The sequence below is a fragment of the Oncorhynchus masou genome, chromosome 19, assembly GCF_036934945.1.
Source record: "Oncorhynchus masou masou isolate Uvic2021 chromosome 19, UVic_Omas_1.1, whole genome shotgun sequence".
NCBI lineage: Eukaryota > Metazoa > Chordata > Actinopteri > Salmoniformes > Salmonidae > Oncorhynchus > Oncorhynchus masou.
The window spans coordinates 34059464-34085966 of NC_088230.1; the positions used below are offsets into that span (position 1 = coordinate 34059464).

The 26503-nt window shown below is 44.4% G+C and overlaps 1 protein-coding gene across 2 annotated transcripts; it reads right to left on the reverse strand.

Annotated features, from left to right (window-relative positions):
• Positions 1–3410: 3410 nt before the first annotated feature.
• Positions 3411–15895, reverse strand: LOC135506214 (protein LBH-like). Of its 2 annotated transcripts, none has more exons than XM_064925731.1 (4): positions 15606–15895; positions 8894–8998; positions 4527–4691; positions 3411–4211 (listed from the first exon to the last, which is right to left on the reverse strand). In XM_064925731.1, exons 2-4 carry the CDS (start codon positions 8978–8980, stop codon positions 4170–4172), a joined length of 294 nt encoding a protein of 97 aa, XP_064781803.1. In that variant the 5' UTR covers positions 8981–8998; positions 15606–15895; the 3' UTR covers positions 3411–4169. The 2 variants fall into 2 exon arrangements, with proteins under 2 accessions (XP_064781803.1, XP_064781802.1); XM_064925730.1 differs by having other exon boundaries at positions 4523–4691.
• Between the last annotated feature and the right edge of the window lie 10608 nt (positions 15896–26503).

The following is a 26503-nucleotide window of genomic DNA, read 5'->3' on the forward strand; positions in this document are numbered from 1 at the left end:
TGATCCTGCAGCACCTACAGTTATAGGTGGCGGGTAGCCTAGTGGTTAGAGTGTTGGGCCAGTACCCAAAAGGTTGCTGGATCAAATCCCTGAGCTGACAAGGTAAAAATGTGTTCTTTACTTAAATGAATAATAGTAGTTGTCTTATTTGTACCGAAATGAATAACACAACATAAAATGTTGAAAAAAAACGAATGTAATAACAGGCTGGGGCGTTCTGGAAGGTTCACATGTCAGTTGTTATAAGTGGGGCATTCTGGAAGGTTCACGTCAGTTGTCATAAGTGGGGCATTCTGGAAGGTTCACATGTCAGTTGTCATATGTGGGGCATTCTGAAGGTTCACATGTCAGTTGTCATAAGTGGGGGATTCTGGAAGGTTCACGTCAGTTGTCATAAGTGGGGCATTCTGGAAGGTTCACATGTCAGTTGTTATAAGTGGGGCATTCTGGAAGGTTCACATGTCAGTTGTTATAAGTGGGGCATTCTGGAAGGTTCACATGTCAGTTGTTATAAGTGGGGCATTCTGGCAGGTTCACATGTCAGTTGTTGTAAGTGGGGCATTCTGGAAGGTTCACATGTCAGTTGTTATAAGTGGGGCATTCTGGAAGGTTCACATGTCAGTTGTCATATGTGGGGCATTCTGAAGGTTCACATGTCAGTTGTCATAAGTGGGGCATTCTGGAAGGTTCACATGTCAGTTGTCATAAGTGGGGCATTCTGGAAGGTTCACATGTCAGTTGTCATAAGTGGGGCATTCTGAAGGTTCACATGTCAGTTGTCATAAGTGGGGCATTCTGGAAGGTTCACATGTCAGTTGTCATAAGTGGGGCATTCTGAAGGTTCACATGTCAGTTGTTATAAGTGGGGCATTCTGGAAGGTTCACATGTCAGTTGTCATATGTGGGGCATTCTGGAAGGTTCACATGTCAGTTGTTATAAGTGGGGCATTCTGGAAGGTTCACGTCAGTTGTCATAAGTGGGGCATTCTGGAAGGTTCACATGTCAGTTGTCATATGTGGGGCATTCTGAAGGTTCACAGTTGTCATAAGTGGGGGATTCTGGAAGGTTAAGTCAGTTGGGGCATTCTGGAAGGTTCACATGTCAGTTGTCATAAGTGGGGCATTCTGGAAGGTTCACATGTCAGTTGTTATAAGTGGGGCATTCTGGAAGGTTCACATGTCAGTTGTTATAAGTGGGGCATTCTGGAAGGTTCACATGTCAGTTGTTATAAGTGGGGCATTCTGGAAGGTTCACATGTCAGTTGTCTGGAATAAGTGGGGCATTCTGGAAGGTTCACATGTCAGTTGTCATAAGTGGGGCATTCTGGAAGGTTCACATGTCAGTTGTCATAAGTGGGGCATTCTGGAAGGTTCACATGTCAGTTGTCATAAGTGGGGCATTCTGGGGCATTCTGAAGGTTCACATGTCAGTTGTCATAAGTCAGTTGTCATAAGTGGGGCATTCTGGAAGGTTCACATGTCAGTTGTCATAAGTGGGACATTCTGGAAGGTTCACATGTCAGTTGTCATAAGTGGGGCATTCTGGAAGGTTCACATGTCAGTTGTCATAAGTGGGGCATTCTGGAAGGTTCACATGTCAGTTGTCATAAGTGGGGCATTCTGGAAGGTTCACATGTCAGTTGTCATAAGTGGGGCATTCTGAAGGTTCACATGTCAGTTGTCATAAGTGGGGCATTCTGGAAGGTTCACATGTCAGTTGTCATAAGTGGGGCATTCTGAAGGTTCACATGTCAGTTGTCATAAGTGGGGCATTCTGGAAGGTACACATGTCAGTTGTCATAAGTGGAGCATTCTGGAAGGTTCACATGTCAGTTGTTATAAGTGGGGCATTCTGGAAGGTTCACATGTCAGTTGTCATAAGTGGAGCATTCTGGAAGGTTCACATGTCAGTTGTCATAAGTGGGGCACTCTGGAAGGTGCACATGTCAGTTGTCATAAGTGGAATCTTGGTTAAAAACCAGCTATGACAAGTCAAAAGACATGAAAAGACTAAGTAGACATGAAAAGACTAAGTAGACATGAAAAGACTAAGTAGACATGAATGTCCAATTCTGGTTTAGTGTACAGTAGCTAGGCTAATGTGTTTTAGCTAATGTGCTGTAATAGGTTAATATCCCATACATTTACATCTGATACAGTGAATAAGTGGGATAATAAACTGTTGCAAAATGTTTAAAAAATAAAGTGCTTTAGTATCTACGTTTGTGCATGTGTTGCAATGCATTTTAAAGGGTGTGAGCGAGATGTTTTTGTTCTTGAAATGTAACCATAATTTCAGACTCCAAACTATACTGAACAAATATATAAACGCAACATGCAACTATTTCAATGATTTTACTGAGTTACAGTTCATATAAGGAAATCTGTCAATTGAAATATTGAAATATGCACCCCATTATTTTTATTTCTACTTTGCACATTCTTCCACTGCAAATCTACCATTCCAGTGTTTTACTTGCTATATTGTATTTACTTTGCCACCATGGCCTTTTTTTGCCTTTACCTCCTTTATCTCACCTCATTTGCTCACATCGTATATAGACTTGTTTATGCTGTATGATTAACTGTATATTTGTTTTACTCCATGTGTAACTCTGTGTTGTTGTATGTGTCGAACTGCTTTGCTTTATCTTGGCCAGGTCGCAATTGTAAATGAGAACTTGTTCTCAACTTGCCTACCTGGTTAAATAAAGGTGAAATAAAATAAAAATAAAATAAAAAATTAATTCATTAGACCGTAATCTATGGATATCACATGACTGGGCAGGGGTGCAGCCATGGGTGGACCTGTGAGGGCATAGGCCCACCGAGGCCAAGGAGCCAGGCCCACCCTCTAGGGAGCGAACACTCCTCAGTTTCATCAGCTGTCTGGGTGGCTGGTCACAGATGATCCCGCAGGACAAGAAGCCGGTTGTGGAGGTCCTGGGCTGGCGTGGTTACACGTGATCTGTGGTAGTGAAGCCGGTTGTGGAGGTCCTGGGCTGGCGTGGTTACACGTGATCTGCGGTCGTCAGGCTTATTGGACGTACTGCCAAATTTTTTAAAACAACGTTGTGCATGTGTAGTTTATGGTATAGAAATGAACATTAAATTCTCTGGCAACAGCTCTGGTGGACATTCCTGCATCTAGCATGCCAATTGCACGCTCCCTCAAAACTTAAGACGTCTGCGGCATTGTGTCGTGTGACAAAACTGAACATTCTAGAGCGGCCTTTTATTTTCCCCAGCACAAGGTGCACCTGTGTAAAGATCATCTGTTTAATGAACTTCTTGATATGCCACACCTGTCAGGTGGATGGATTATCTTGGCAAAGCAGACATGCTCATTAACAGAGATGTAAACAAATTTGTCCACAAAATATGAGAGAAATAAACTTTTTGAGCGTATGGAAAATTTCTGGGATCTTTTATTTCAACTCATGAGACATGGGACCAACACTATCCATGTTGCGTTTATAAGTTTAATGAACAAAAACAATCCCAGACACGCTATGAAATTGGGCAAAATATTAAATAATAAAACCAGTTATGTGAAAATTATGTTTTTTCAAGTACATGTGCTTTGTAATACAATGATGCTTCAAATCCTGTTGTTTGAAAGGAAAACAAAACTGTAATAAGGACTAATAGATAATAACATGCATTTGAGCAGAAGCTGACAGCTATACAATGATGAATTCTCCTCTTCCAAGTTCACTGTGTAAATCTGTATATCTACAGTATACATACAGTTTTCATAAGAATACAGTGTTCTAGACTTTGGTCTAAGATAGCCAGATACATTAACATGTTATATACCGAGGCGTTCCTGTCTTTAATTCCAATATCTCCAGATCACAGATAAACTCTGAAAGGGGTGTACTTAATAAAAATGGCATTGTGAAACATAAAAGTAAAACAAGCAACAATTGATTTACAGTAGCAAGCTACCCACTAAGGTTTGGCACGTAAGAGCTATTTAAGACAATCGTGCAGGACTCGGCCCCACCAAGTGGTGTGGAGGTCTACCAATGTGTTGGCGGTTCTATTAATTAAGGGTTTAGCCTGAAGACCCTCCCTCCTCCTTGCTGCTGTCCATCATAGGGAAACTCACTGTGAATGGCTGGAATGGTGCCAGCACTGCGAGAGTCAGTTTTAAACTCCTCCCATCATTCTGTCAACTTGCTCTTCGTCTTCGGGCTGTTCTCCACCTGCCACCAACACACATATTTAAATACATTCCAATTGGGTAGCTACATTTTGCTTACAGGCTCCCCCCCCCCTGACTACAACCTACAAGCTCCTAGTCTTTTCCAGTATTCCAAATCACAAACCTCAATACTATTGAATAGTTTTAAAATGTTCTAAACTTCATTAGGCACAGCAAGTAAGGGTTCCTCAGTTCCTCTCTTTTGTCTGAAGTTTGCTTCAGAAAAATAAACTGATTATATTCTATTGTCTCCTGGAGAGCCCTCCTGGTTTTCACATCTCTTAGCTGTAAATGGAATTTAGTGGTTCTCACCTACTGCCTGGGCCTCAACCTCTACGGAGTCGTCGTCAGGGGAACTGGGGTCATCAGGGGGCCAGCGGAGCTCGCCACTCTCCACCTCCCCACTCTCGGAGGGCTCCACCACGATGGACGGAAGCCGCTTCGACAGCTTGGGGAACCTCTCGTGGGAGTCCGGAAAGATCTGGGAACACAATCACGTCGGGGTAACCAAAGAATAAGGGGAAAATGTGGGAAACAGGGTAAGGGTTGGGGTGTACTGAACAGAACTGAATTGAACAGTGAATTGCTAGTAAAGCCAATCCTGTTGGTAACATCTGAGACATTGATGGAGTAGGATCAGGATAACCCTAGATTATATGCTCAGTTTAGTGTTTTGTGGCATCCAACAAATGTGTAATTTACCAAGTAGTCTCCGAGGGCTCAAAACACATTCCAGAGAAAAGACAGCATGACTCATCACGCCACAAGATGATGCTCAGTGAGAGAGGTAAGGAGATTTGGCTAGTGACTTGAATGGGAAACTATGTTTTCCACTTCCTCCTCCCCTGATTGACATTTCCCGCTCGTCTAAAACGGTATTTAAAGCTTTGAAATGGATGCCGGAGTACCGAGGCGCTTTGCATTAGCTGCAAGCCGCAAGTGTCACTTCTATCTCAAAATCTCGGGCCTCTGAAGAGCTCGAACCGACGAGAGGATGTATTACACAATTTGTGCAGAACCACTGTGATTACTGCCATAACACCACTGTGATTACTGCCATAACACCACTGTGATTACTGCCATAACACCACTGTGATTACTGCCATAACACCACTGTGATTACTGCCATAACACCACTGTGATTACTTCCATAACACCACTGTGATAACTTCCATAACACCACTGTGATTACTTCCATAACACCACTGTGATTACTGCCATAACACCACTGTGATTACTGCCATAACACCACTGTGATTACTGCCATAACACCACTGTGATTACTGCCATAACACCACTGTGATTACTGCCATAACACCACTGTGATTACTGCCATAACACCACTGTGATTACTTCCATAACACCACTGTGATTACTGCCATAACACCACTGTGTGGGGGGGATTACTGCCATAACACCACTGTGATTACTTCCATAACACCACTGTGATTACTTCCATAACACCACTGTGATTACTGCCATAACACCACTGTGATTACTGCCATAACACCACTGTGATTACTGCCATAACACCACTGTGATTACTTCCATAACACCACTGTGATTACTGCCATAACACCACTGTGTGGGGGGGATTACTGCCATAACACCACTGTGATTACTTCCATAACACCACTGTGGAGGGGGGAGATTACCTCCATAACACCACTGTGTGGGGGGGGGATTACTTCCATAACACCACTGTGATTACTGCCATAACACCACTGTGATTACTGCCATAACACCACTGTGATTACTTCCATAACACCACTGTGATTACTGCCATAACACCACTGTGTGGGGGGGGGGGGGATTACTGCCATAACACCACTGTGATTACTGCCATAACACCACTGTGTGGGGAGGGATTACTGCCATAACACCACTGTGTGGGGGGATTACTTCCATAACACCACTGTGTGGGGGGATTACTTCCATAACACCACTGTGGGGGGGGATTACTTCCATAACACCACTGTGGGGGGGGGATTACTTCCATAACACCACTGTGTGGGGGGGGATTACTTCCATAACACCACTGTGTGTGGGGGGGATTACTTCCATAACACCACTGTGTGGGGGGGATTACTTCCATAACACCACTGTGTGGGGGGGGGGGGGGGGGGGATTACCTCCATAACACCACTGTGGGGGGGGGGGGGGATTACTTCCATAACACCACTGTGGGGGGTGGGGGGATTACCTCCATAACACCACTGTGTGGGGGGGATTACTTCCATAATACCACTGTGGGGGGATTACCTCCATAACACCACTGTGTGGGGGGGATTACTTCCATAACACCACTGTGTGGGGGGGGGATTACTTCCATAACACCACTGTGATTACTGCCATAACACCACTGTGATTACTGCCATAACACCACTGTGGGGGGGGGATTACTTCCATAATACCACTGTGGGGGGGGGATTACCTCCATAACACCACTGTGTGGGGGGATTACTTCCATAACACCACTGTGTGGGGGGATTACCTCCATAACACCACTGTGGGGGGGATTACTTCCATAACACCACTGTGTGTGGGGGGGGATTACTTCCATAACACCACTGTGTGGGGGGATTACCTCCATAACACCACTGTGTGGGGGGGGGGATTACTTCCATAACACCACTGTGTGGGGGGGGATTACTTCCATAACACCACTGTGTGGGGGGATTACTTCCATAACACCACTGTGTGTGGGGGGATTACTTCCATAACACCACTGTGTGTGTGGGGGGATTACTTCCATAACACCACTGTGTGTGTGGGGGATTACTTCCATAAATCCACTGTGTGGGGGGGGGGGGTTACTTCCATAACACCACTGTGTGGGGGGGGATTACTTCCATAACACCACTGTGTGTGGGGGGGGGATTACTTCCATAACACCACTGTGAGGGGGGGGGATTACTTCCATAACACCACTGTGTGGGGGGGATTACCTCCATAACACCACTGTGTGGGGGGGGATTACTTCCATAACACCACTGTGTGGGGGGTTACTTCCATAACACCACTGTGGGGGGGGATTACTTCAATAACACCACTGTGTGGGGGGGGGGTTACTTCCATAACACCACTGTGTGGGGGTGGGATTACTTCCATAACACCACTGTGTGGGGGGGGTTACTTCCATAACACCACTGTGGGGGGGGGGTTACTTCCATAACACTACTGTGTGGGGTGGGATTACTTCCATAACACCACTGCGCTGAAGGAGGAAGAGGGGCGTCAGCGAGGGACACCTGCATCTGCATGGGGGCAAGCTGGTTGGCTGAGAAAGTAACAGTTTGCCCCTGGATTAGCTGCCGTCTCTTACTTGAGAGATTTCACTGGCTTTAGACAAGGCCTCTATTGGGCCAAGTCCATAAAGACCCTACATGCACATGGCCTTCTAAAAGGAATGACACACATTTACTTGACTTTGGAGTCACACGTGAGAAGCCAGTTCTTTGGAGGTACCTTTGAAGTCACTGGGTCTTTGAAGTCAATGGGTCTTTGAAGTCACTGGGTCAAACAAGTCACTGGGTCTTTGAAGTCACTGGGTCATACAAGTCACTGGGTCTTTGAAGTCACTTGGTCTTTGAAGTCACTGGGTCTTTGAAGTCACTTGGTCTTTGAAGTCACTGGGTCTTTGAAGTCACTTGGTCTTTGAAGTCACTGGGTCTTTGAAGTCACTGGGTCTTTGAAGTCACTGGGTCAAACAAGTCACTGGGTCTTTGAAGTCACTGGGTCTTTGAAGTCACTTGGTCTTTGAAGTCACTGGGTATTTGAAGTCACTGGGTCTTTGAAGTCACTGGGTCTTTGAAGTCACTGGGTCTTTGAAGTCACTTGGTCTTTGAAGTCACTGGGTCTTTGAAGTCACTGGGTCTTTGAAGTCACTTGGTCGTACAAGTCACTTGGTCTTTGAAGTCACTGGGTCTTTGAAGTCACGGGGTCTTTGAAGTCAATGGGTCTTTGAAGTCACTGGGTCAAACAAGTCACTGGGTCTTTGAAGTCACTGGGTCAAACAAGTCACTGGGTCTTTGAAGTCACTGGGTCAAACAAGTCACTGGGTCTTTGAAATCACTGGGTCTTTGAAGTCACTTGGTCTTTGAAATCACTGGGTCTTTGAAGTCACCGAGCTTGAAGTCACTTGGTCTTTGAAGTCACTGGGTCTTTGAAGTCACTGGGTCTTCACTGTAAAAAGTTAGCAGAAATCAGATGGAATTTTTTCCAGAGGATGAGAGGGGGATGAAAGGGAAGGCTGTGATGGAGGTGCAGTCAGAAATAGCCTTGCTGTCAGTTTAGAGCAATGGAGGGACATTTGCACTTGTCATGGGTCTACAGGGAAGGAGAGAGGAGAAGAGAGAGATCTGAGAGAGTGACATGGAGTATGTGTGTGTGTGTCTAGTTTCCGTGTGTGTGTGTGTGTGTGTGTGTGTGTGTGTGTGTGTGTGTGTGTGTGTGTGTGTGTGTGTGTGTGTGAGTGTGTGTGCGCGCGTGTGTGTGTGTGTGTGTGTGTGTGTGTGTGTGTGTGTGTGTGTGTGTGAGTGTGTGTGCCCTTGTGTGCGCGCGCGCGTGTGTGTGTGCACGTGTTGCTCATCATTTGTTTGTGCATGTACACGATTCTTATGTTGTGCTGTAGTGTGTGTTGTTGGTTTTAGTTTTTTTTGTGTCTGTTTGAATTAGTCCCACCTGAAAGGATATGCCCTCGTCTGCTGGGGCACCTCCGACGGTGAAGTCTCCCACTGTCGAATCACAGGTGTTCATCACTTCTGTCATCCCGTCAGTAAGCCTCGCCTTCACCCAAACCAAAACAAAAAGAAAGGCGGACATTTTCTCAGTACAGTAACAAAGCCATAAAGTACGGCCCCATTACAAACCAAACATCCCTACAACTAGTCCCAAGGGCTTAACAGGTGTGAACAATATTGGCAGGGATTTTTCTAATAGTTTTTTTTCTTTTCGGGTTGCATACATTTATTTTAGAGATGGAAAAAAACTTTCAGTGTAAACTTAAACCACTAACTAGATACAAATAATGTAGAAAATATAATGCTGCTATATATGATCCTTGAGAACTAACAATCACCTAAATAAAAGCTAGACAGTTTGAGCAAAAGAACACAGCATTAGCCATGGCAAAATGTATGAAATTGCAGGAAATTAGCTTTGAAACTGTAACATTTTATTTCAGCTTCATGGCAAAATGTGTAGAATTACAAGAAATTAGCATTGAAGCTCAAGAAAAAAAATCTCAGCTCCATGGAGAAATGTGTAGAATTGCATGAAAATGGCTTTTAAAAATGCAAAAAAATACAGAGCCAAGATGGAGCTTAATGACAGCCAATCATGCTCATGGGGAGCATGGGGGGGAGGGGCCATGCTCATTGCCACGCCCACCACCTAAGACCCGTTTTGATCTGCCAAAGAATAACTGTAATTGGGAAAGTCTATCTAGTATCTAGTACTGTGTAAACACAGCCAATGTACACCTGCGTATTTTCATTTCTCATTTGCCAATGAATACTCTCAGCAAATTGGCAATGTGTTGCAAGAATGTTTACAAAAGGTTATGGGAAAGCTTTAGTTCAGGTAATGTCTGCTGCATAATATCACAGTATCATTAAAATGTGCTCTTGGTAAGCCGTCATTATGAATAAGAATTTGTTCTTAACTGACTTGAATAGTTAAATAAAGGTTAAATAATTGAATGAGAATGTTACCTAACGTTTACCTAACATTTTGGAAATATCCTCCATTACAGCAGGTGGCGGTATGGGGGTAGCCAGTTCAAAGCCCAACCACACCATTTAGATTTTTGCTGTGTCCTAAAATGAACCTTGCGTGTCTAAATGATGTATACTTTACTTAATCTTTTTCCACTGAGTCTGTGCTACAGTCTTCACTGCTCTACTCGTGGCAAGAAAAATGTTCATTCAAACGAGCATTCTTTTTATAGAGAAGATGAGGGTGTGAGTTGGCAGCATAATGTCTGACATGCTCCGGGGTGAAGTTTCCCCTAAGTACAGATCTAGGATCAGCTTCCTCTCCCCCAATCCTAACCTTAACCATTAGTGGGAGAAATGCTAAACTGACCCATGATCAGTGAACTTCACCCTACTCTGTCTGACACCAGGAACAAGGATGCAACTGCTGCTGGGAATGTAAATAATTCAGGTTTAACATGTTCAACATTAAAATGAAGTTGTTCTGCTTCGGTGACAATAAGGGAACAGTTGTAGCCTTATTCCCTTTTGAGTTCTAGTTTCAATCAGGAACGGAAAATCACTAGCATAGTGTGTGTGTGTGTTTCTTTCAAAACGATGCATTTTATCCAAGATAAAGATATTTCATCAAACTAAGCGGCACTGAGAACAGCTGGGGAAAAAAACATAACTTTTGTTTAGAACTTTCATAAAATAGTACATCCAACAAGTCTCTCCGTATTCACTTCCACATGTTTACTTTGGTTGGAAAACTAATTTTGTTTTGTTTTTGTGAACAATTGTTTTCATTGAATCAATCAATCGGTACAATCAATGAAAAACAATACAATTGACCATTTTTAGAACAACCCCATCTTCCACCTCATCGCTAGGAAAGTTTTATTTGTATGTTTATTTATACATGTTTTATATAGTTTTTTTTATTTTTTACTTTCACTAAAATACATGTGAACATGGTAACAAGTACAGTCTTATTCTTTTAGTCAATTACTAACAATTTCGACATGGGAAAGTGAGTGATTGGCAAATCGATGACAGTAAACTGATCAATTAGGTGCCAGGGAGAAGAGAAAACCCGGAAGACGGGCAGGAATAAACATCACACAAGCCCATCACTAGCCCGCCTGAAATAAAACAATCAGCTAAGTGTTGTCTTCCATTTTACAACATGATTCGTTGAATCGCGTGTGTTAAAGCTGAGCTGGAACAAAAGTGTACACACACTGTTCTCCACACTTGACCTGAATGAAGGCAACAAAAAAAACGGATCCACAGTCCCATTAATAATCAGATGCTTTCGTCCAAAGCAGCTTTCAGTAAACACTTCAACGCGGAACGTGTACTGTAGTTCATGCAGCAATGGGCTATTTATTAACACTGTTACCAGTGCCATGTTCAAACTCATTGCACCACGGGATCCTCACAGCCATCAAACTACACAGAGCCACTCTTTTCCATGCTTCCTCATGCTCTGGGTTATCGTATCTGATCGTTTGGACGTCTGGTAACCATCAGAGCCATCATCAGTCCTAATGCTAGTGTGTGTTTGTGTCTGTGTGTAAACGTGCGTGCACATGTGTGTGTTTGGTGGGGTGACTAATCTACTGCACACATAACCCCCCCTCTCCCCCCCAGCTGTTGCCACGGAGACATGGTGGGCGGTCAATAATCAAGATGTCTTTTATGAAACACTGCCATACTCCAAAGTGCCAGTGGGTGTTGATAGCGTAAGGATGTGTCTATTGTTTTGCCCAGTCCTAATAACAAAGAATAACCTTAGGGAGTCAGTTGTGGATTGGATGGTCTATAGGGGGCTGGAAGGGATCTATGTGAAGGAAAGGGCCAAAAACAGGACATATTTTATGGAAATGACTGCCATACTCAAGAGGGTATGAATGGTGAGTGGGCAATTGGATGTGTGTGTGTGTGTGTGTGTGTGTGTGTTTGTGTTTGTGTGTGTGTGTGTGTGTGTGTGTGTGTGTGTGTGTGTGTGTGTGTGTGTGTGTGTGTGTGTGTGTGTGTGTGTGTGTGTGTGTGTGTGTGTGTGTGTGTGTGTGTGTGTGTGTCTGCGTGTGCAGTACTATAGCCCAAGAGAGCCAGCTGTGACATAAGTGTTTGAGACAGGAGCCGAGCCCACAACAGTGACAGATTCTGAGATCCACATAATCAACGTCTCCACAGGTTTATGTACAGTACCTGTTACACAGCCCCAAGCTCCCAGCCAATGCTCCCCTATCCTAGGATCAACCAGGCCCAGAATTAAGATGCATAACTCATCACACATAACATAGTCTCATCAAGGTTACAGTAAGAAGCTGGCTTGACATTCCAATTCAGTCAGCACATAGATCTCTGCCAAGAATCAACACTTTGTCAATAGGGATGACTAAATATCAACCACATGTCAACGAAGCTCTTATTCGAAAGGGGCGTTAAAAACAAATATCCTGACTGTGGTGACTAAAGAGCCGAATGCACTTCTAGAAAGAATGTTCACCACATGGCCCAACCTGCCCCTTCATGCTATCACTGTCATACTAATCCTGGCTTCTAATAGGCCTATAGACATTCTCATCCTGGCCTCTAATTGGCTCATGACCATGCTAATCCTGGCTTCTAATTGGCCCATAGCCATTCTCACCCTGGCCCCTAATTGGTTTGTTTATGGATATACAGAGCATTCAGAAAGTATTCAGACCCTTTGACTTTTTCCACATTTTGTTACGTTACAGCCTTATTCTAAAACGGATTAAATGACATGTTTTCCTCATCAATCTACACACAATACCCCATAATGACAAAGCGAAACAGATTTTTAGACATTTTTGTACACATACATATATATATATATATATATATATATATATATATATATATATATATATATATATATATATATATATATAAAACGGAAATACCTTATTTACATAAGTATTCAGACACTTTGCTATGAGACTCAAAGTTTCCATTGATCATCCTTGAGTTGTTCCTACAACTTGATTGGAGTCCACCTGTGGTAAATTCAATTGATTGGACATGATTTGGAAAGGAACACACCTGTCTATATTACTGTCCCACAGTATGTCAGTGCAAAAACCAAGCCATGAGGTCATCGGAATTGTCCGTAGAGCTCTGAGACAGGATTGCCTCGAGGCACAGATCTAGGGAAGGGTACTAAAAAAAATGCAGCATTGAAGGTCCCCAAGAACACAGTAGCTTTCATCATTCTTAAATGGAAGAAGTTATGGAACCACCGAGATTGTTTTTAGAGCTGGCCGCCCGGCCAAACTGAGCATTCGAGGGAGAAGGACGACCCTAAGCACACAGCCAAGAAAATGCAGGAGTGGCTTTGGGGCAAGTCTCAGAATGTCCTTGAGTGGCCCTGCCAGAGCCCGGACTTGAAACCAATCGAACATCTCTGGAAAGACCTGAAAATAGATGTGCAGCGACTATCCCCTTCCAACCTGACAGAGCTTGAGAGGATCTGCAGAAAATAATGGGAGAAACTCCCCAAATACAGCTGTGCCAAGCTTGTTGCATCATACCCAAAAATACTTGACGCTGTAATCACTGCCAAAGGTGCTTCAACCAAGTACTGAGTAAAGGGTCTGAATAGTAAATGTGATATTTATTTTTAATACATTTGCAAAATATATATATATTTTTTTGCTTCGTCATTATGGGGTATTGTATGTAGATTGGGGGGGAAACAACATAATACATTTTAGAACAAAATGTGGAACAATTCATACAGTGTCTCCGTGATAGAAGACAATGAATTAAAAGGAGAATTTCTCCAACTAATGTGGGCTGGCAATGGCGCTTATATTGCACACTTTATTATTGTGATTAGACTATAATCCAATTACAAATGCAGCACACCCTGCCGACATCAGAGCCCTTGTTAGCGCGTACCCTTCTCATCCACGAGGTGTGAGTGGGACAAACAAAAAGAACTGGAGTGGGGGATCAAAGGAGCATATACGTGTTTGGTGCCATTTTCTATTGAAATAAAAGACCCCGTCTAAAACTCTCTGTGGGGGTGTCATCATTAGAAAGGCTGTACGGTTGCGTTGATCAAAATATTTGCAGATAGATAACATGAATAAACTCAAATGTTATTATATTACAAAGACTAATTCGCTTCCTGTTCAAGTTAGCTTGCGTGTGTTTATGAGCGTGTGTCTGTGTTTGTGTGTGCATGTATGTGCGCATGTATTTTTTCACACACTGTGTGTGTGTGTGTGTGTGTGTGTGTGTGTGTGTGTGTGTGTGTGTGTGTGTGTGTGTGTGTGTGTGTGTGTGTGTGTGTGTGTGTGTGTGTGTGTGTGTGTGTGGCTCAGCCACACACGCTAGGAACATGATTTTTCTGACTATCCTTGATTGATTTTCCAACCCTTGTCGTCAGAGAGCGACAGGTTAAACGTCTCCAATTTGAGGGAGCCTTTGACGCAGTTCATTTCTCCTTTCCTCCAACAATACAAAGGCAAGTAAGGTGTAAGGTTAGTGGTGCTAGTTTCACCTGCTCCCGACAATATGTAAAACCATATCTATTCAAATCTATGGAAATGACACACGTAGCGTAGTCCACCGCATTGCAAATTAGAGTTATCATTAACCAATGCTGAACAGGTCTTAGGGCCTCAAAACATCAGAGATTCAAAACTGACACTAAACTGATTTATCAAATGCATATGTTATGCATATTCTGCACATGTTATTGTTGCTTATGGGGATAAAAAAAAGTTTAAGGAAGTAGAACATTTTAAATAAAGGTCAAGGGTAATAGTGTACTATTCAGAAAACCACAGGTGCAAAGTTTGCACTTCTGAAATTTGTATCACATGAATACATTTTTACAAAAAAACCTTTCCATATGACAGACAGATGCTTCAATACTTGTGTGTAGCTTGAGATCTGGTTGTGTATGGCCTGCGTTCTGGTTGTGTGTGGTCTGCGATCTGGCTGTGTGTAGCCTGCGAGTCTGGCCTGAAGAGTGCGTGCAAGTGCCCAATTCATTGCCTGGCGAAATTCAAATCCATGCAAATGAGTGAAGTATTTTCATTTCACAGTCAGATGTGAAACTAATGTCAAACTAGAAATAACACTCAAGCTTGTAAACCCTCTTGTCAATATGCGTCTCTACCGACAGAACGTTTTAAGGCATTGCACGGTATATTACATAATCACGCATAACCATTGCCCAAAGGATCATAAGAGTCGGTTCCATTGCCAGCTCGGTTGTGAAAATAGCCATGTTCCAAACAAAATGTCAGTACATTATAATGTGTCATAGATGTGTTTATATGTTTTTCGTCATTTATGATCATCTGCACATGGCTTCAAAAGTTACACAATTTATTTATATTTATAAATCACAGCCCGATCAACTACAGCCTACAATATACTATCAATTAATGATACTTAGATTATTGTCATCTGTGTTCTACGTGCATTTTTTTTATCTCTTAAAAAAAACTATTTTAGCTTCCGTACATGGTTTTTGTGTATAGGGACGCTCTCATGATAATGCTGTGGAATGGACAGTTGGACACAAGCCAAGCAGTGGAGAGCTTAAAAGGGCACGCACTATAAACTTGTGATTCTGCTTATAAGTATTGTTGCTGAAAATACGTATGGTTGAAAATAGCTCTAAGAAGAAACCGACCATCACTTACCTTTATCGAACGTTAATGTTATTCTATGGTCTTTATTTATCCGCGGATGATGTAGGCTACTCAGATATAAAGAGTGGAGCTGTGGTCGCCTGTCTCCGAGTTGGTACAACAATAACGTTTGCTTGATTATGTTTCTCTGTGAGCTTGCGGCTCGCCTCTTTGCTTACGGCGAAGTTCCGATTCCACTTTCAAGCGGAGGTAACAGCTTCAGGTCACTGGAGGACTGGAGCGTCTCCATGAGCGGTGTGAGTGTGTGCGCACACGGTTGGTATTTCTCACTCTCTGCGCGTGTCTCTCTGTCATGAGTAGGGCCGTGCACAGACCTTTTGGGGGGTATGTGCTCAAAAAAAGGGCACACCCCCCCCAAAAAAAACACAGACTTGTTGAGCAATTATTACAAGAAGAGGGGAAAGCGGCACAATCTGTTGAGTAACGCATTTTCCGAAACTATTTTCAACTGTAATAAAGACTGCACTTATTAACAACGACCAAAACAATTTCAGTCAAAATAGATTGTAAGAAATACTGTATCCTACCATGACTATATCCAACCCAACTCCATTTGTTGCCACTATCATGTATAGTGTAAAGTTGCCACTTTTCAAACTGTATTTGCCACATGCGCCAAATACCACAAGTGTAGACTTTACCATGAAATGGGTACTTACAAGCCCTTAACCAACAATGCAGTTCAAGAAGAAGAAAATATTTTCCAAGTAGACTAAAATAAAAAGTAACGCAGCCATAAAAGTAACACAATAAGAATAACAATAAGGAGGCAATACTCCGGTTCTGTTTGCTGTATAACAATCTATAACTTGGGTGACTGGAGTATCTGACATTTTTTGGTGCCTTCCTCTGACACCGCCTAGGGTAGAGGTCCTGGATGGCAGGAAGCTTGGTCCCAGTGATGTACTGGCCTGTTCGCACTACCCTATGTAGAGCCTTACGGTCAGATGCCGAGCAGATGCCATGCCAGGCGGTGATGCAATCGTTCAGGATGCTCTCGATGGTGCAGCTGTAGAACCTTTTAATGATCTGGGGGCCCATGCCAAATCTTTTCAGTCTCCTGAGGGGGAAAAGGTTTTGTCGTGCCCTCTTGATGACTGTCTTGGTATGTTTGGACCATGATAGTTTGTTGGTGATCTGGACACCAAGGAACTTGAAACTCTTGACCCGCTCCACTACATTAATGGGGGCCTGTTCGGCCCTTCTTTTCCTGTAGTCCACGATCAGCTCCATTGTCTTGCTCATATTGAGGGAGAGAAGTTGTCCTGGCACCACACTGCCAGTTCTCTGACCTCCCCCCTATAGGCCGTCTCATTGTTGTCAGTGATCAGGCCTACCACTGTTGTGTTGTCAGAAAACTTAATGATGGTGTTGGAGTCGTGTTTGGCCACGTAGTTGTGGGTGAACAGGGAATACAGGAGGGGACTAAGTACACACGTCCGAGGGGCCCCAGTGTTAAGGATCAGCGTGGCAGACGTGTTGTTTCCTACTCTTACCACCTGGGGGCGGCCCATCAGGAAGTCCAGGATACAGTTGCAGAGGGAGGTGTTTAGTCCCAGAGTCCTTAGTGCTGAGCTTCTTGGGCACTATAGTGTTGAACGCTGAGCTGTAGTCGATGAACAGCATTCTCACGTACGTGTTCCTTTTGTCCTGGTGAGAAAGGGCAGTGTGGAGTGCGATTGAGATTGCATCATTTGTGGATCTGTTGGGGCGGTATGCGAATTGGAGTAGGTCTATGTTGTCCGGGAGGATGCTGTTGATGTGAGCCATGGCCAGCCTTTCAAAGCACTTCATGGCTACCGATGTGAGTACCACAGGGTGGTAATCATTTAGGCAGGTTATTTTCGCTTCCTTGGGCACAGGGACTATGGTGGTCTGCTTGTAACATGTGGGTATTACAGACTCGGTCAGGGAAAGAAAAATGTCAGTGAAGACACTTAACAGTTGGTCTGCGCATGCTTTGAGTACACGTCCTGGTAATCCATCTGGCCCAGCGGCTTTGTGAATGTTGACCTGTTTAATAAAGGTTTTGTTCACATCGGCTACCGAGAGCGTTATTACACAGCCATCCAGAACAGCTGGTGCTCTCGTGCATGCTTCAGTGTTGCTTGCCTCGAAGCGAGCATAAAAGGCATTTAGCTCATCTGGTAGGCTTGCGTCACTGGGCAGCTCGCGTTTGGGTTTCCCTTTGTAGTCCGTAATAGTTTTCAAGCCCTGCCACATCTGATGAGCATCAGAGCCGGTGTAATAAGATTCAATCTTAATCCTGTATTGACGCTTTGCTTGTTTGATGGTTCGTCTGAGGGCATATTGGGATTTCTTATAAGCTTCCGGATTAGTCTCCCGTTCCTTGAAAGCGGCAGCTCTAATCTTTAGCTCAATGCAGATGTTGCCTGTAATCCATGGCTTCTGGTTGGGATATGTACGTACAGTCACTGTGGGGACGACGTCGTCGATACACTTGATGAAGCCGATGACTGAGGTGGTGTACTCCTCAATGCCATTGGATGAATCCTGGAACATATTCCAGTCTGCGCCAGCAAACCAGTCCTGTAGTGTAGCATCTGACCACTTCCGTATTGAGCAAGTCACTGGTACTTCCTGGTAGTGTTTTTCCCCCCACAAATTGTCACACCACCCCAAAAAGGAGGGGTAGCCTACAAACCTCGGACCCTTGCGCACGCACATGCACGTGTGCACTTGCATACATGCACACACAATCACTGAGCAAATGTAGCCTGTCATTACAGGCATAAACGGTGATGCATTTTCAAAACGCAAAATAGGCACAGAAATAATCTGCGTTTTACACCTGCATTTGGAGCTGAAAGTTAGCCAATATCAACTAGGGATATATCATGTCACTTCTCTGGAGTCCAGAGCAAACAGAATCATAAGACCTACTTGTAGCACTAGCAGGATCGGATGTCAAAGCCTGTTCTGCCTGCACTGGGCTAGTTGCCAGACGGGTAGCCCTGTTATTCCTCACAAATATGGTAAAAACTTCACCAGAATACATCTTCATCCCATAATATTGAAGGCAATGCAAAGTTATAGCCGCTTATCTTTAGACATATAGCCAGTAGTAGCCACCCGAACTAGGCTTATCTGAAATATAAGTTATGGAGGAACAAGCTCTGGTGGCCCATGGGGCCATTTTTTAATGTAATAAATAATTTTGACAGTAACCCTCCAAAAAGTCATGAATTAACCTTTTTAATTTCCATATGTACTAGGAAGCTAATTGTTTGTTTCTTGGGCTTTGGGAATGTGACTGCAGAAGTGAAAAGGAAACAAGGAACTGGTTGAATGTATGAGGGGATATCAGTGAACAAATGCAGTGGACATGGAACGGTGGCGCCAATGCAATGAGTGGAGCTTTTACTCAGGTGTTCTGAAGCGCGTATCGTATTAGTTTTTGTTTAGTAAACAATTTATCCTCAGAAGCAATAGAGGAATGGTAAAAACAGCTTGATTTACCGTAGCAACGGCAGGGAAACTGGGCAGAAAGGAGTTGTGCTTAAAATACAGCAGTTCTGTAGCATCTTTAATTGAGCGTATCATTCTCCTCAATTGCCAGGCAACACGCTACGGAGAGAGATGAACTGTATGGGAAGCTCTGGGGACAGATCTTATGGATACTGGACTGCCAATACATTGTCAGATGTAAACAGCTGAGGATCTTTAACAGACAACAGTTGGAGGGCTTCAACAACGTTTATACTGGTGAACCAGCATTTGAGTTGTGTGGTTGCAATATCAACAGTCCCTTATCTCTGGTATATAGTCAGGTTTGGACACACCTACTCATTCAAGAGTTTTTCTTTATTTTTTACAATTTTCTACTAGGTATGTCTTAATTGATCATAGTCCAGACTCGTTATAGATATGTCTTAATTGATCATAGTCCAGACTCGTTATAGATATGTCTTAATTGATCATAGTCCAGACTCTTAATTGATTATAGATATAGGCTTAATTGATTATAGAACAGACTCGTTATAGATATGGCTTAATTCCAGATCGTTATAGATATGTCTTAATTGTCCAGACTCGTTATAGATATGTCTTAATTGATCATAGTCCAGAATTGATATCTTAATAGTCCAGACTCGTTATAGATATGTCTTAATTGATCATAGTCCAGACTCGTTATAGATCATAGTCCAGCTTAATTGATCATAGTCCAGACTGATCATAGTTATAGATATGTCTTAATTGATCATAGTCCAGACTCGTTATAGATATGTCTTAATTGATCATAGTCCAGACTCGTTATAGATATGTCTTAATTGATCATAGTCCAGACTCGTTATAGATATGGCTTAATTGATCATAGTCCAGACTCGTTATAGATATGGCTTAATTGATCATAGTCCAGACTCGTTATAGATATGGCTTAATTGATCATAGTCCAGACTCGTTATAGATATGTCTTAATTGATCATAGTCCAGACTCGTTATAGATATGTCTTAATTGATCATAGTCCAGACTCGTTATAGATATGGCTTAAGATATAGAACAGGCTTAATTGATCATAGTCCAGACTCGTTATAGATATGGCTTAATTGATCATAGTCCAGACTCGTTATAGATATGTCTTAATTGATCATAGTCCAGACTCGTTATAGTTGCACAAACCATGGTTTTAAACAAGGGAATTAAAACCAAACAGATACTTTTTTTGCAGGTCTTCTGTTTCCCCACATTTATTGAGGAATTCATTTCCCATCATGGAAATGTATCCCCATTCCCCCAAAAAATACTTTAATCGCGATTACAAAAGAAAACTGACAAATACTGATTTTTACCCAAGTCTGGCAACACTCGTAAAATCCAACATAACACCAGTATCACAAAGTATTAAACAGAAACAAGCATAGAAAACAATACTGGTATTATTATTATTTTTTTTATTTTTTACCTCAGGCTACTAATGTGTTATAAGTTTTTCGCTTACAACCTAGTTGATTAACAATGTTTGGTTGTTAACATGTTATTATTTATATGTAAATACATGTGGGACACAAGAAAAGGAAATGTAGAACACCATTGCCACAAATGTATTACTCCAATAACTTTCAAATTATTACTCCGAAGATTTCCCCCCGTCTACCGAATAGAACTTCAACAACCCGGTCAACATTCCGCTTCGCTCCACAGGTAATATCACATTTTCATTTCACTTCCTTACAGTACAACGGTTTGATTTGTTTGATCGTAGCTAGCTAGCTACATAGCCATCTTTGTATCTTAGACAATTGTGTAGTCTAGAGCGATTTTCTAGGTTAGCTAGCCAGCTATTGTCGTTCTTTTAACGTAACGTAACGTAATCAACACTGCTAGCTAGCCAGCTAGCCCCCGAATAGCAGCACTGTAGAAACTATTACACTCGACGGAACGACTTGATTAGTGTAGTGTCAACAACGCAGCCACTGCCAGCTAGCCTACAAAGTCAACAACGCAGCCACTACCAGCTAGCCTACTCCAGCAGTACTGTATCATTTCAATCATTTTAGTCAATAAGATTCTTGCTACGTAAGCTTAACTTTCTGAACATTCGAGACATGTAGTCCACTTGTCATTCCAATCTCCTTTGCATTAGCGTAGCCTCTTCTGTAGCCTGTCAACTATGTGTCTATCTATCCCTGTTCTCTCCTCTCTGCACAGACCATACAAACGCTCCACACCGCGTGGCCGCGGCCACCCTAATCTGGTGGTCCCAGCGCGCACGACCCACGTGGAGTTCCAGGTCTCCGGTAGCCTCTGGAACTGCCGATCTGCGGCCAACAAGGCAGAGTTCATCTCAGCCTATGCCTCCCTCCAGTCCCTCGACTTCTTGGCACTGACGGAAACATGGATCACCACAGATAACACTGCTACTCCTACTGCTCTCTCTTCGTCCGCCCACGTGTTCTCGCACACCCCGAGAGCTTCTGGTCAGCGGGGTGGTGGCACCGGGATCCTCATCTCTCCCAAGTGGTCATTCTCTCTTTCTCCCCTTACCCATCTGTCTATCGCCTCCTTTGAATTCCATGCTGTCACAGTTACCAGCCCTTTCAAGCTTAACATCCTTATCATTTATCGCCCTCCAGGTTCCATCGGAGAGTTCATCAATGAGCTTGATGCCTTGATAAGCTCCTTTCCTGAGGACGGCTCACCTCTCACAGTCCTGGGCGACTTTAACCTCCCCACGTCTACCTTTGACTCATTCCTCTCTGCCTCCTTCTTTCCACTCCTCTCCTCTTTTGACCTCACCCTCTCACCTTCCCCCTACTCACAAGGCAGGCAATACGCTCGACCTCATCTTTACTAGATGCTGTTCTTCCACTAACCTCATTGCAACTCCCCTCCAAGTCTCCGACCACTACCTTGTATCCTTTTCCCTCTCGCTCTCATCCAACACTTCCCACACTGCCCCTACTCGGATGGTATCGCGCCGTCCCAACCTTCGCTCTCTCTCCCCCGCTACTCTCTCCTCTTCCATCCTATCATCTCTTCCCTCTGCTCAAACCTTCTCCAACCTATCTCCTGATTCTGCCTCCTCAACCCTCCTCTCTTCCCTTTCTGCATCCTTTGACTCTCTATGTCCCCTATCCTCCAGGCCGGCTCGGTCCTCCCCTCCCGCTCCGTGGCTCGACGACTCATTGCGAGCTCACAGAACAGGGCTCCGGGCAGCCGAGCGGAAATGGAGGAAAACTCGCCTCCCTGCGGACCTGGCATCCTTTCACTCCCTCCTCTCTACATTTTCCTCCTCTGTCTCTGCTGCTAAAGCCACTTTCTACCACTCTAAATTCCAAGCATCTGCCTCTAACCATAGGAAGCTCTTTGCCACCTTCTCCTCCCTCCTGAATCCTTCTCCCCCTCCCCCCCTCCTCCCTCTCTGCAGATGACTTCGTCAACCATTTTGAAAAGAAGGTCGACGACATCCGATCCTCGTTTGCTAAGTCAAACGACACCGCTGGTTCTGCTCAAACTGCCCTACCCTGTGCTCTGACCTCTTTCTCCCCTCTCTCTCCAGATGAAATCTCGCTTCTTGTGACGGCCGGCCGCCCAACAACCTGCCCGCTTGACCCTATCCCCTCCTCTCTTCTCCAGACCATTTCCTGTAGACCTTCTCCCTTACCTCACCTCGCTCATCAACTCATCCCAGACCGCTGGCTACGTCCCTTCCGTCTTCAAGAGAGCGAGAGTTGCACCCCTTCTGAAAAAACCTACACTCGATCCCTCCGATGTCAACAACTACAGACCAGTATCCCTTCTTTCTTTTCTCTCCAAAACTCTTGAACGTGCCGTCCTTGGCCAGCTCTCCCGCTATCTCTCTCAGAATGACCTTCTTGATCCAAATCAGTCAGGTTTCAAGACTAGTCATTCAACTGAGACTGCTCTTCTCTGTATCACGGAGGCGCTCCGCACTGCTAAAGCTAACTCTCTCTCCTCTGCTCTCATCCTTCTAGACCTATCGGCTGCCTTCGATACTGTGAACCATCAGATCCTCCTCTCCACCCTCTCCGAGTTGGGCATCTCCGCGCGGCCCACGCTTGGATTGCGTCCTACCTGACAGGTCGCTCCTACCAGGTGGCGTGGCGAGAATCTGTCTCCTCACCACGCGATCTCACCACTGGTGTCCCCCAGGGCTCTGTTCTAGGCCCTCTCCTATTCTCGCTATACACCAAGTCACTTGGCTCTGTCATAACCTCACATGGTCTCTCCTATCATTGCTATGCAGACGACACACAATTAATCTTCTCCTTTCCCCCTTCTGATGACCAGGTGGCGAATCGCATCTCTGCATGTCTGGCAGACATATCAGTGTGGATGACGGATCACCACCTCAAGCTGAACCTCGGCAAGACGGAGCTGCTCTTCCTCCCGGGGAAGGACTGCCCGTTCCATGATCTCGCCATCACGGTTGACAACTCCATTGTGTCCTCCTCCCAGAGCGCTAAAAACCTTGGCGTGATCCTGGACAACACCCTGTCGTTCTCAACTAACATCAAGGCGGTGGCCCGTTCCTGTAGGTTCATGCTCTACAGCATCCGCAGAGTACGACCCTGCCTCACACAGGAAGCGGCGCAGGTCCTAATCCAGGCACTTGTCATCTCCCGTCTGGATTACTGCAACTCGCTGTTGGCTGGGCTCCCTGCCTGTGCCATTAAACCCTTACAACTCATCCAGAACGCCGCAGCCCGTCTGGTGTTCAACCTTCCCAAGTTCTCTCACGTCACCCCGCTCCTCCACTCTCTCCACTGGCTTCCAGTTGAAGCTCGCATCCGCTACAAGACCATGGTGCTTGCCTACGGAGCTGTGAGGGGAACGGCACCGCAGTACCTCCAGGCTCAGATCAGGCCCTACACCCAAACAAGGGCACTGCGTTCATCCACCTCTGGCCTGCTCGCCTCCCTACCACAGAGGAAGTACAGTTTCCCGCTCAGCCCAGTCAAAACTGTTCGCTGCTCTGGCCCCCCAATGGTGGAACAAACTCCCTCACGACGCCAGGACAGCGGAGTCAATCACCACCTTCCGGAGACACCTGAAACCCCACCTCTTCAAGGAATACCTAGGATAGGATAAAGTAATCCTTCTCACCCCCCCCCTTAAATGATTTAGATGCACTATTGTAAAGTGGCTGTTCCACTGGATGTCATAAGGTGAATTCACCAATTTGTAAGTCGCTCTGGATAAGAGCATCTGCCAAATGACTTAAATGTAAATGTAAATGTAAAATGTTATTTTCCTGTGAAGGAAGTCAAACAAAAATGTTTATTTTCTTACGAATTAAGTCTCATACAAATGTGTGCATTTTCACACAGATTAAGCCACACAAACCGCACAAAAACTCACAAAACTTGTTGAAATACATTTTGGACATATTTGCACAAATTGAGTGTGAGATTGTGTTGCAGCCATTCACCCACCGCCATCACCTAATGTTTCAGCATGATAATGCACGGCCCCATGTTACAAGGCTCTGTACACAATTCCAGGAAGCTGAAAATGTCCCAGTTCTTCCAAGGCCTGCATACTCACCAAACATGTCACCCATTGAGCATGTTTGGGATGCTCTGGAATGACGTGAACAGACAGGTGTCTGTGACCAACATATGCATATGTCTTTCCAGTCATGTGTAATCCATAGATTAGGGCCTGATGAATTGATTTCAATTGACTGATTTCCTTATTAAAAAAACCATTATTCAGTCAAATCTTTGAAATTGTTGCATGATGCATTTATATTTTTTTGTTCAGTGTATTATTTGTTATTAATAGACTGGTTTTACTCACAACTTTCTATCCAAGCTGGGAGAGAGCACGAGGACGGCTCATGTCATGCAGGTTCAAATTGCCTGTACAGGACAGTTGTCTGTATATATTTTTTAATCAATAAGTAGCTGATTAGTATGCTGCTGCATCAAACAGTTATTTTACGATCTGCAATGTTTGAATTTCTAACTTTTATTACTGAACAAGTATTTACATTACTGCCGCCAGCCAGCAGTCTAAAATGGCAGCATTGCAACACTGTGTATAGATGTGTGAAATGTTAGGCTTTTAACATGAGAAAATAACGACCAAATAGACCTACCGATAAATATTTATTCTTTAAAAAAAGCCTATCATCGATTCAATAGCCATGCAATCGCATAGGCATGTCGCAATTTTAACACCATGGACAGTGATCGGTAGTCTATACTCCAGTTATATCTATGTTTTTTTTGGGTCATGAGAGGGTGAGAGAGAGACAGGGTGAGAGGGTGAGAGGGAGGGAGGGTGAGAGGGAGGATGAGAGGGTGAGAGGGAGGGAGGGTGAGAGAGAGGGTGAGAGGGAGGGTGAGAGGGTGAGAGGGAGACAGTGTGAGAGGGTGAGAGGGAGGGAGGGTGAGAGGGAGGATGAGAGGATGAGAGGGTGAGAGGGAGGGAGGGTGAGAGAGAGGGTGAGAGGGAGACATGGTGAGAGGGAGGATGAGAGGGTGAGAGGGTGAGAGGGAGGGAGGGTGAGAGAGAGGGTGAGAGAGAGACAGGGTGAGAGGGTGAGAGAGAGGGAGGGAGGGTGAGTGGGTGAGAGGGAGGGAGAGTGAGTGAGAGGGTGGGTGGGTGGGTGGGTGAGAGGGTGAGAGGAGGGAGAGGGTGAGAGAGAGCGAGGGTGAGAGGGTGAGAGGGAGGTAGAGTGAGTGGGTGAGAGGTTGAGAGGGAGGGAGGGTGAGAGGGAGAGAGGGTGAGAGAGAGGGTGAGAGGGAGGGTGAGATAGGGTGAGTGAGAGGGAGGATGAGAGTGAGAGGGAGGGAGGGTGAGAGAGAGGGAGGGAGGGTGAGAGAGAGTGAGAGGGAGGGAGGGTGAGAGGGTGAGAGAGAGTGAGAGGGAGGATGAGAGTGAGAGGGAGGGAGGGTGAGAGAGAGGGAGGGAGGGTGAAAGAGGGTGAGAGGGAGGGAGGGTGAGAGGGAGAGAGAGAGGGAGGGAGGGTGAAGAGAGTTAGAGGGAGTTAGATAGCAAGATAGAGGAGGATAGAAAAAGAGGAGGTCCTAAGCCTTTGTAGACAAGTGGTTCTCACTTTTTACCAAATCTAGGCTACTTCGGCACAAACCCAAAGCTCATCAATATAATATAAATATTACAGGTCCTTCAGAAAGCATTCACACCTCTTGACTTGTTCCACATTTTTTTGTATTACAGCCTGAATTTAGAATGGATTAAATTTAGATTTTTTTGTCACTGGTCTACACACAATACCCCATAATGTCAAAGTGGAATATCTTTTTAGATATTTGTACTTACCAAGATGACATGGAATGTTCCTGAGTGGCCTAGTTACAGGTTTGACATATTTATGCTTGTAAATCTATTGCAAGACTTGAAAATGTCTGTCTTTCAATGATCAACAACCAACTTT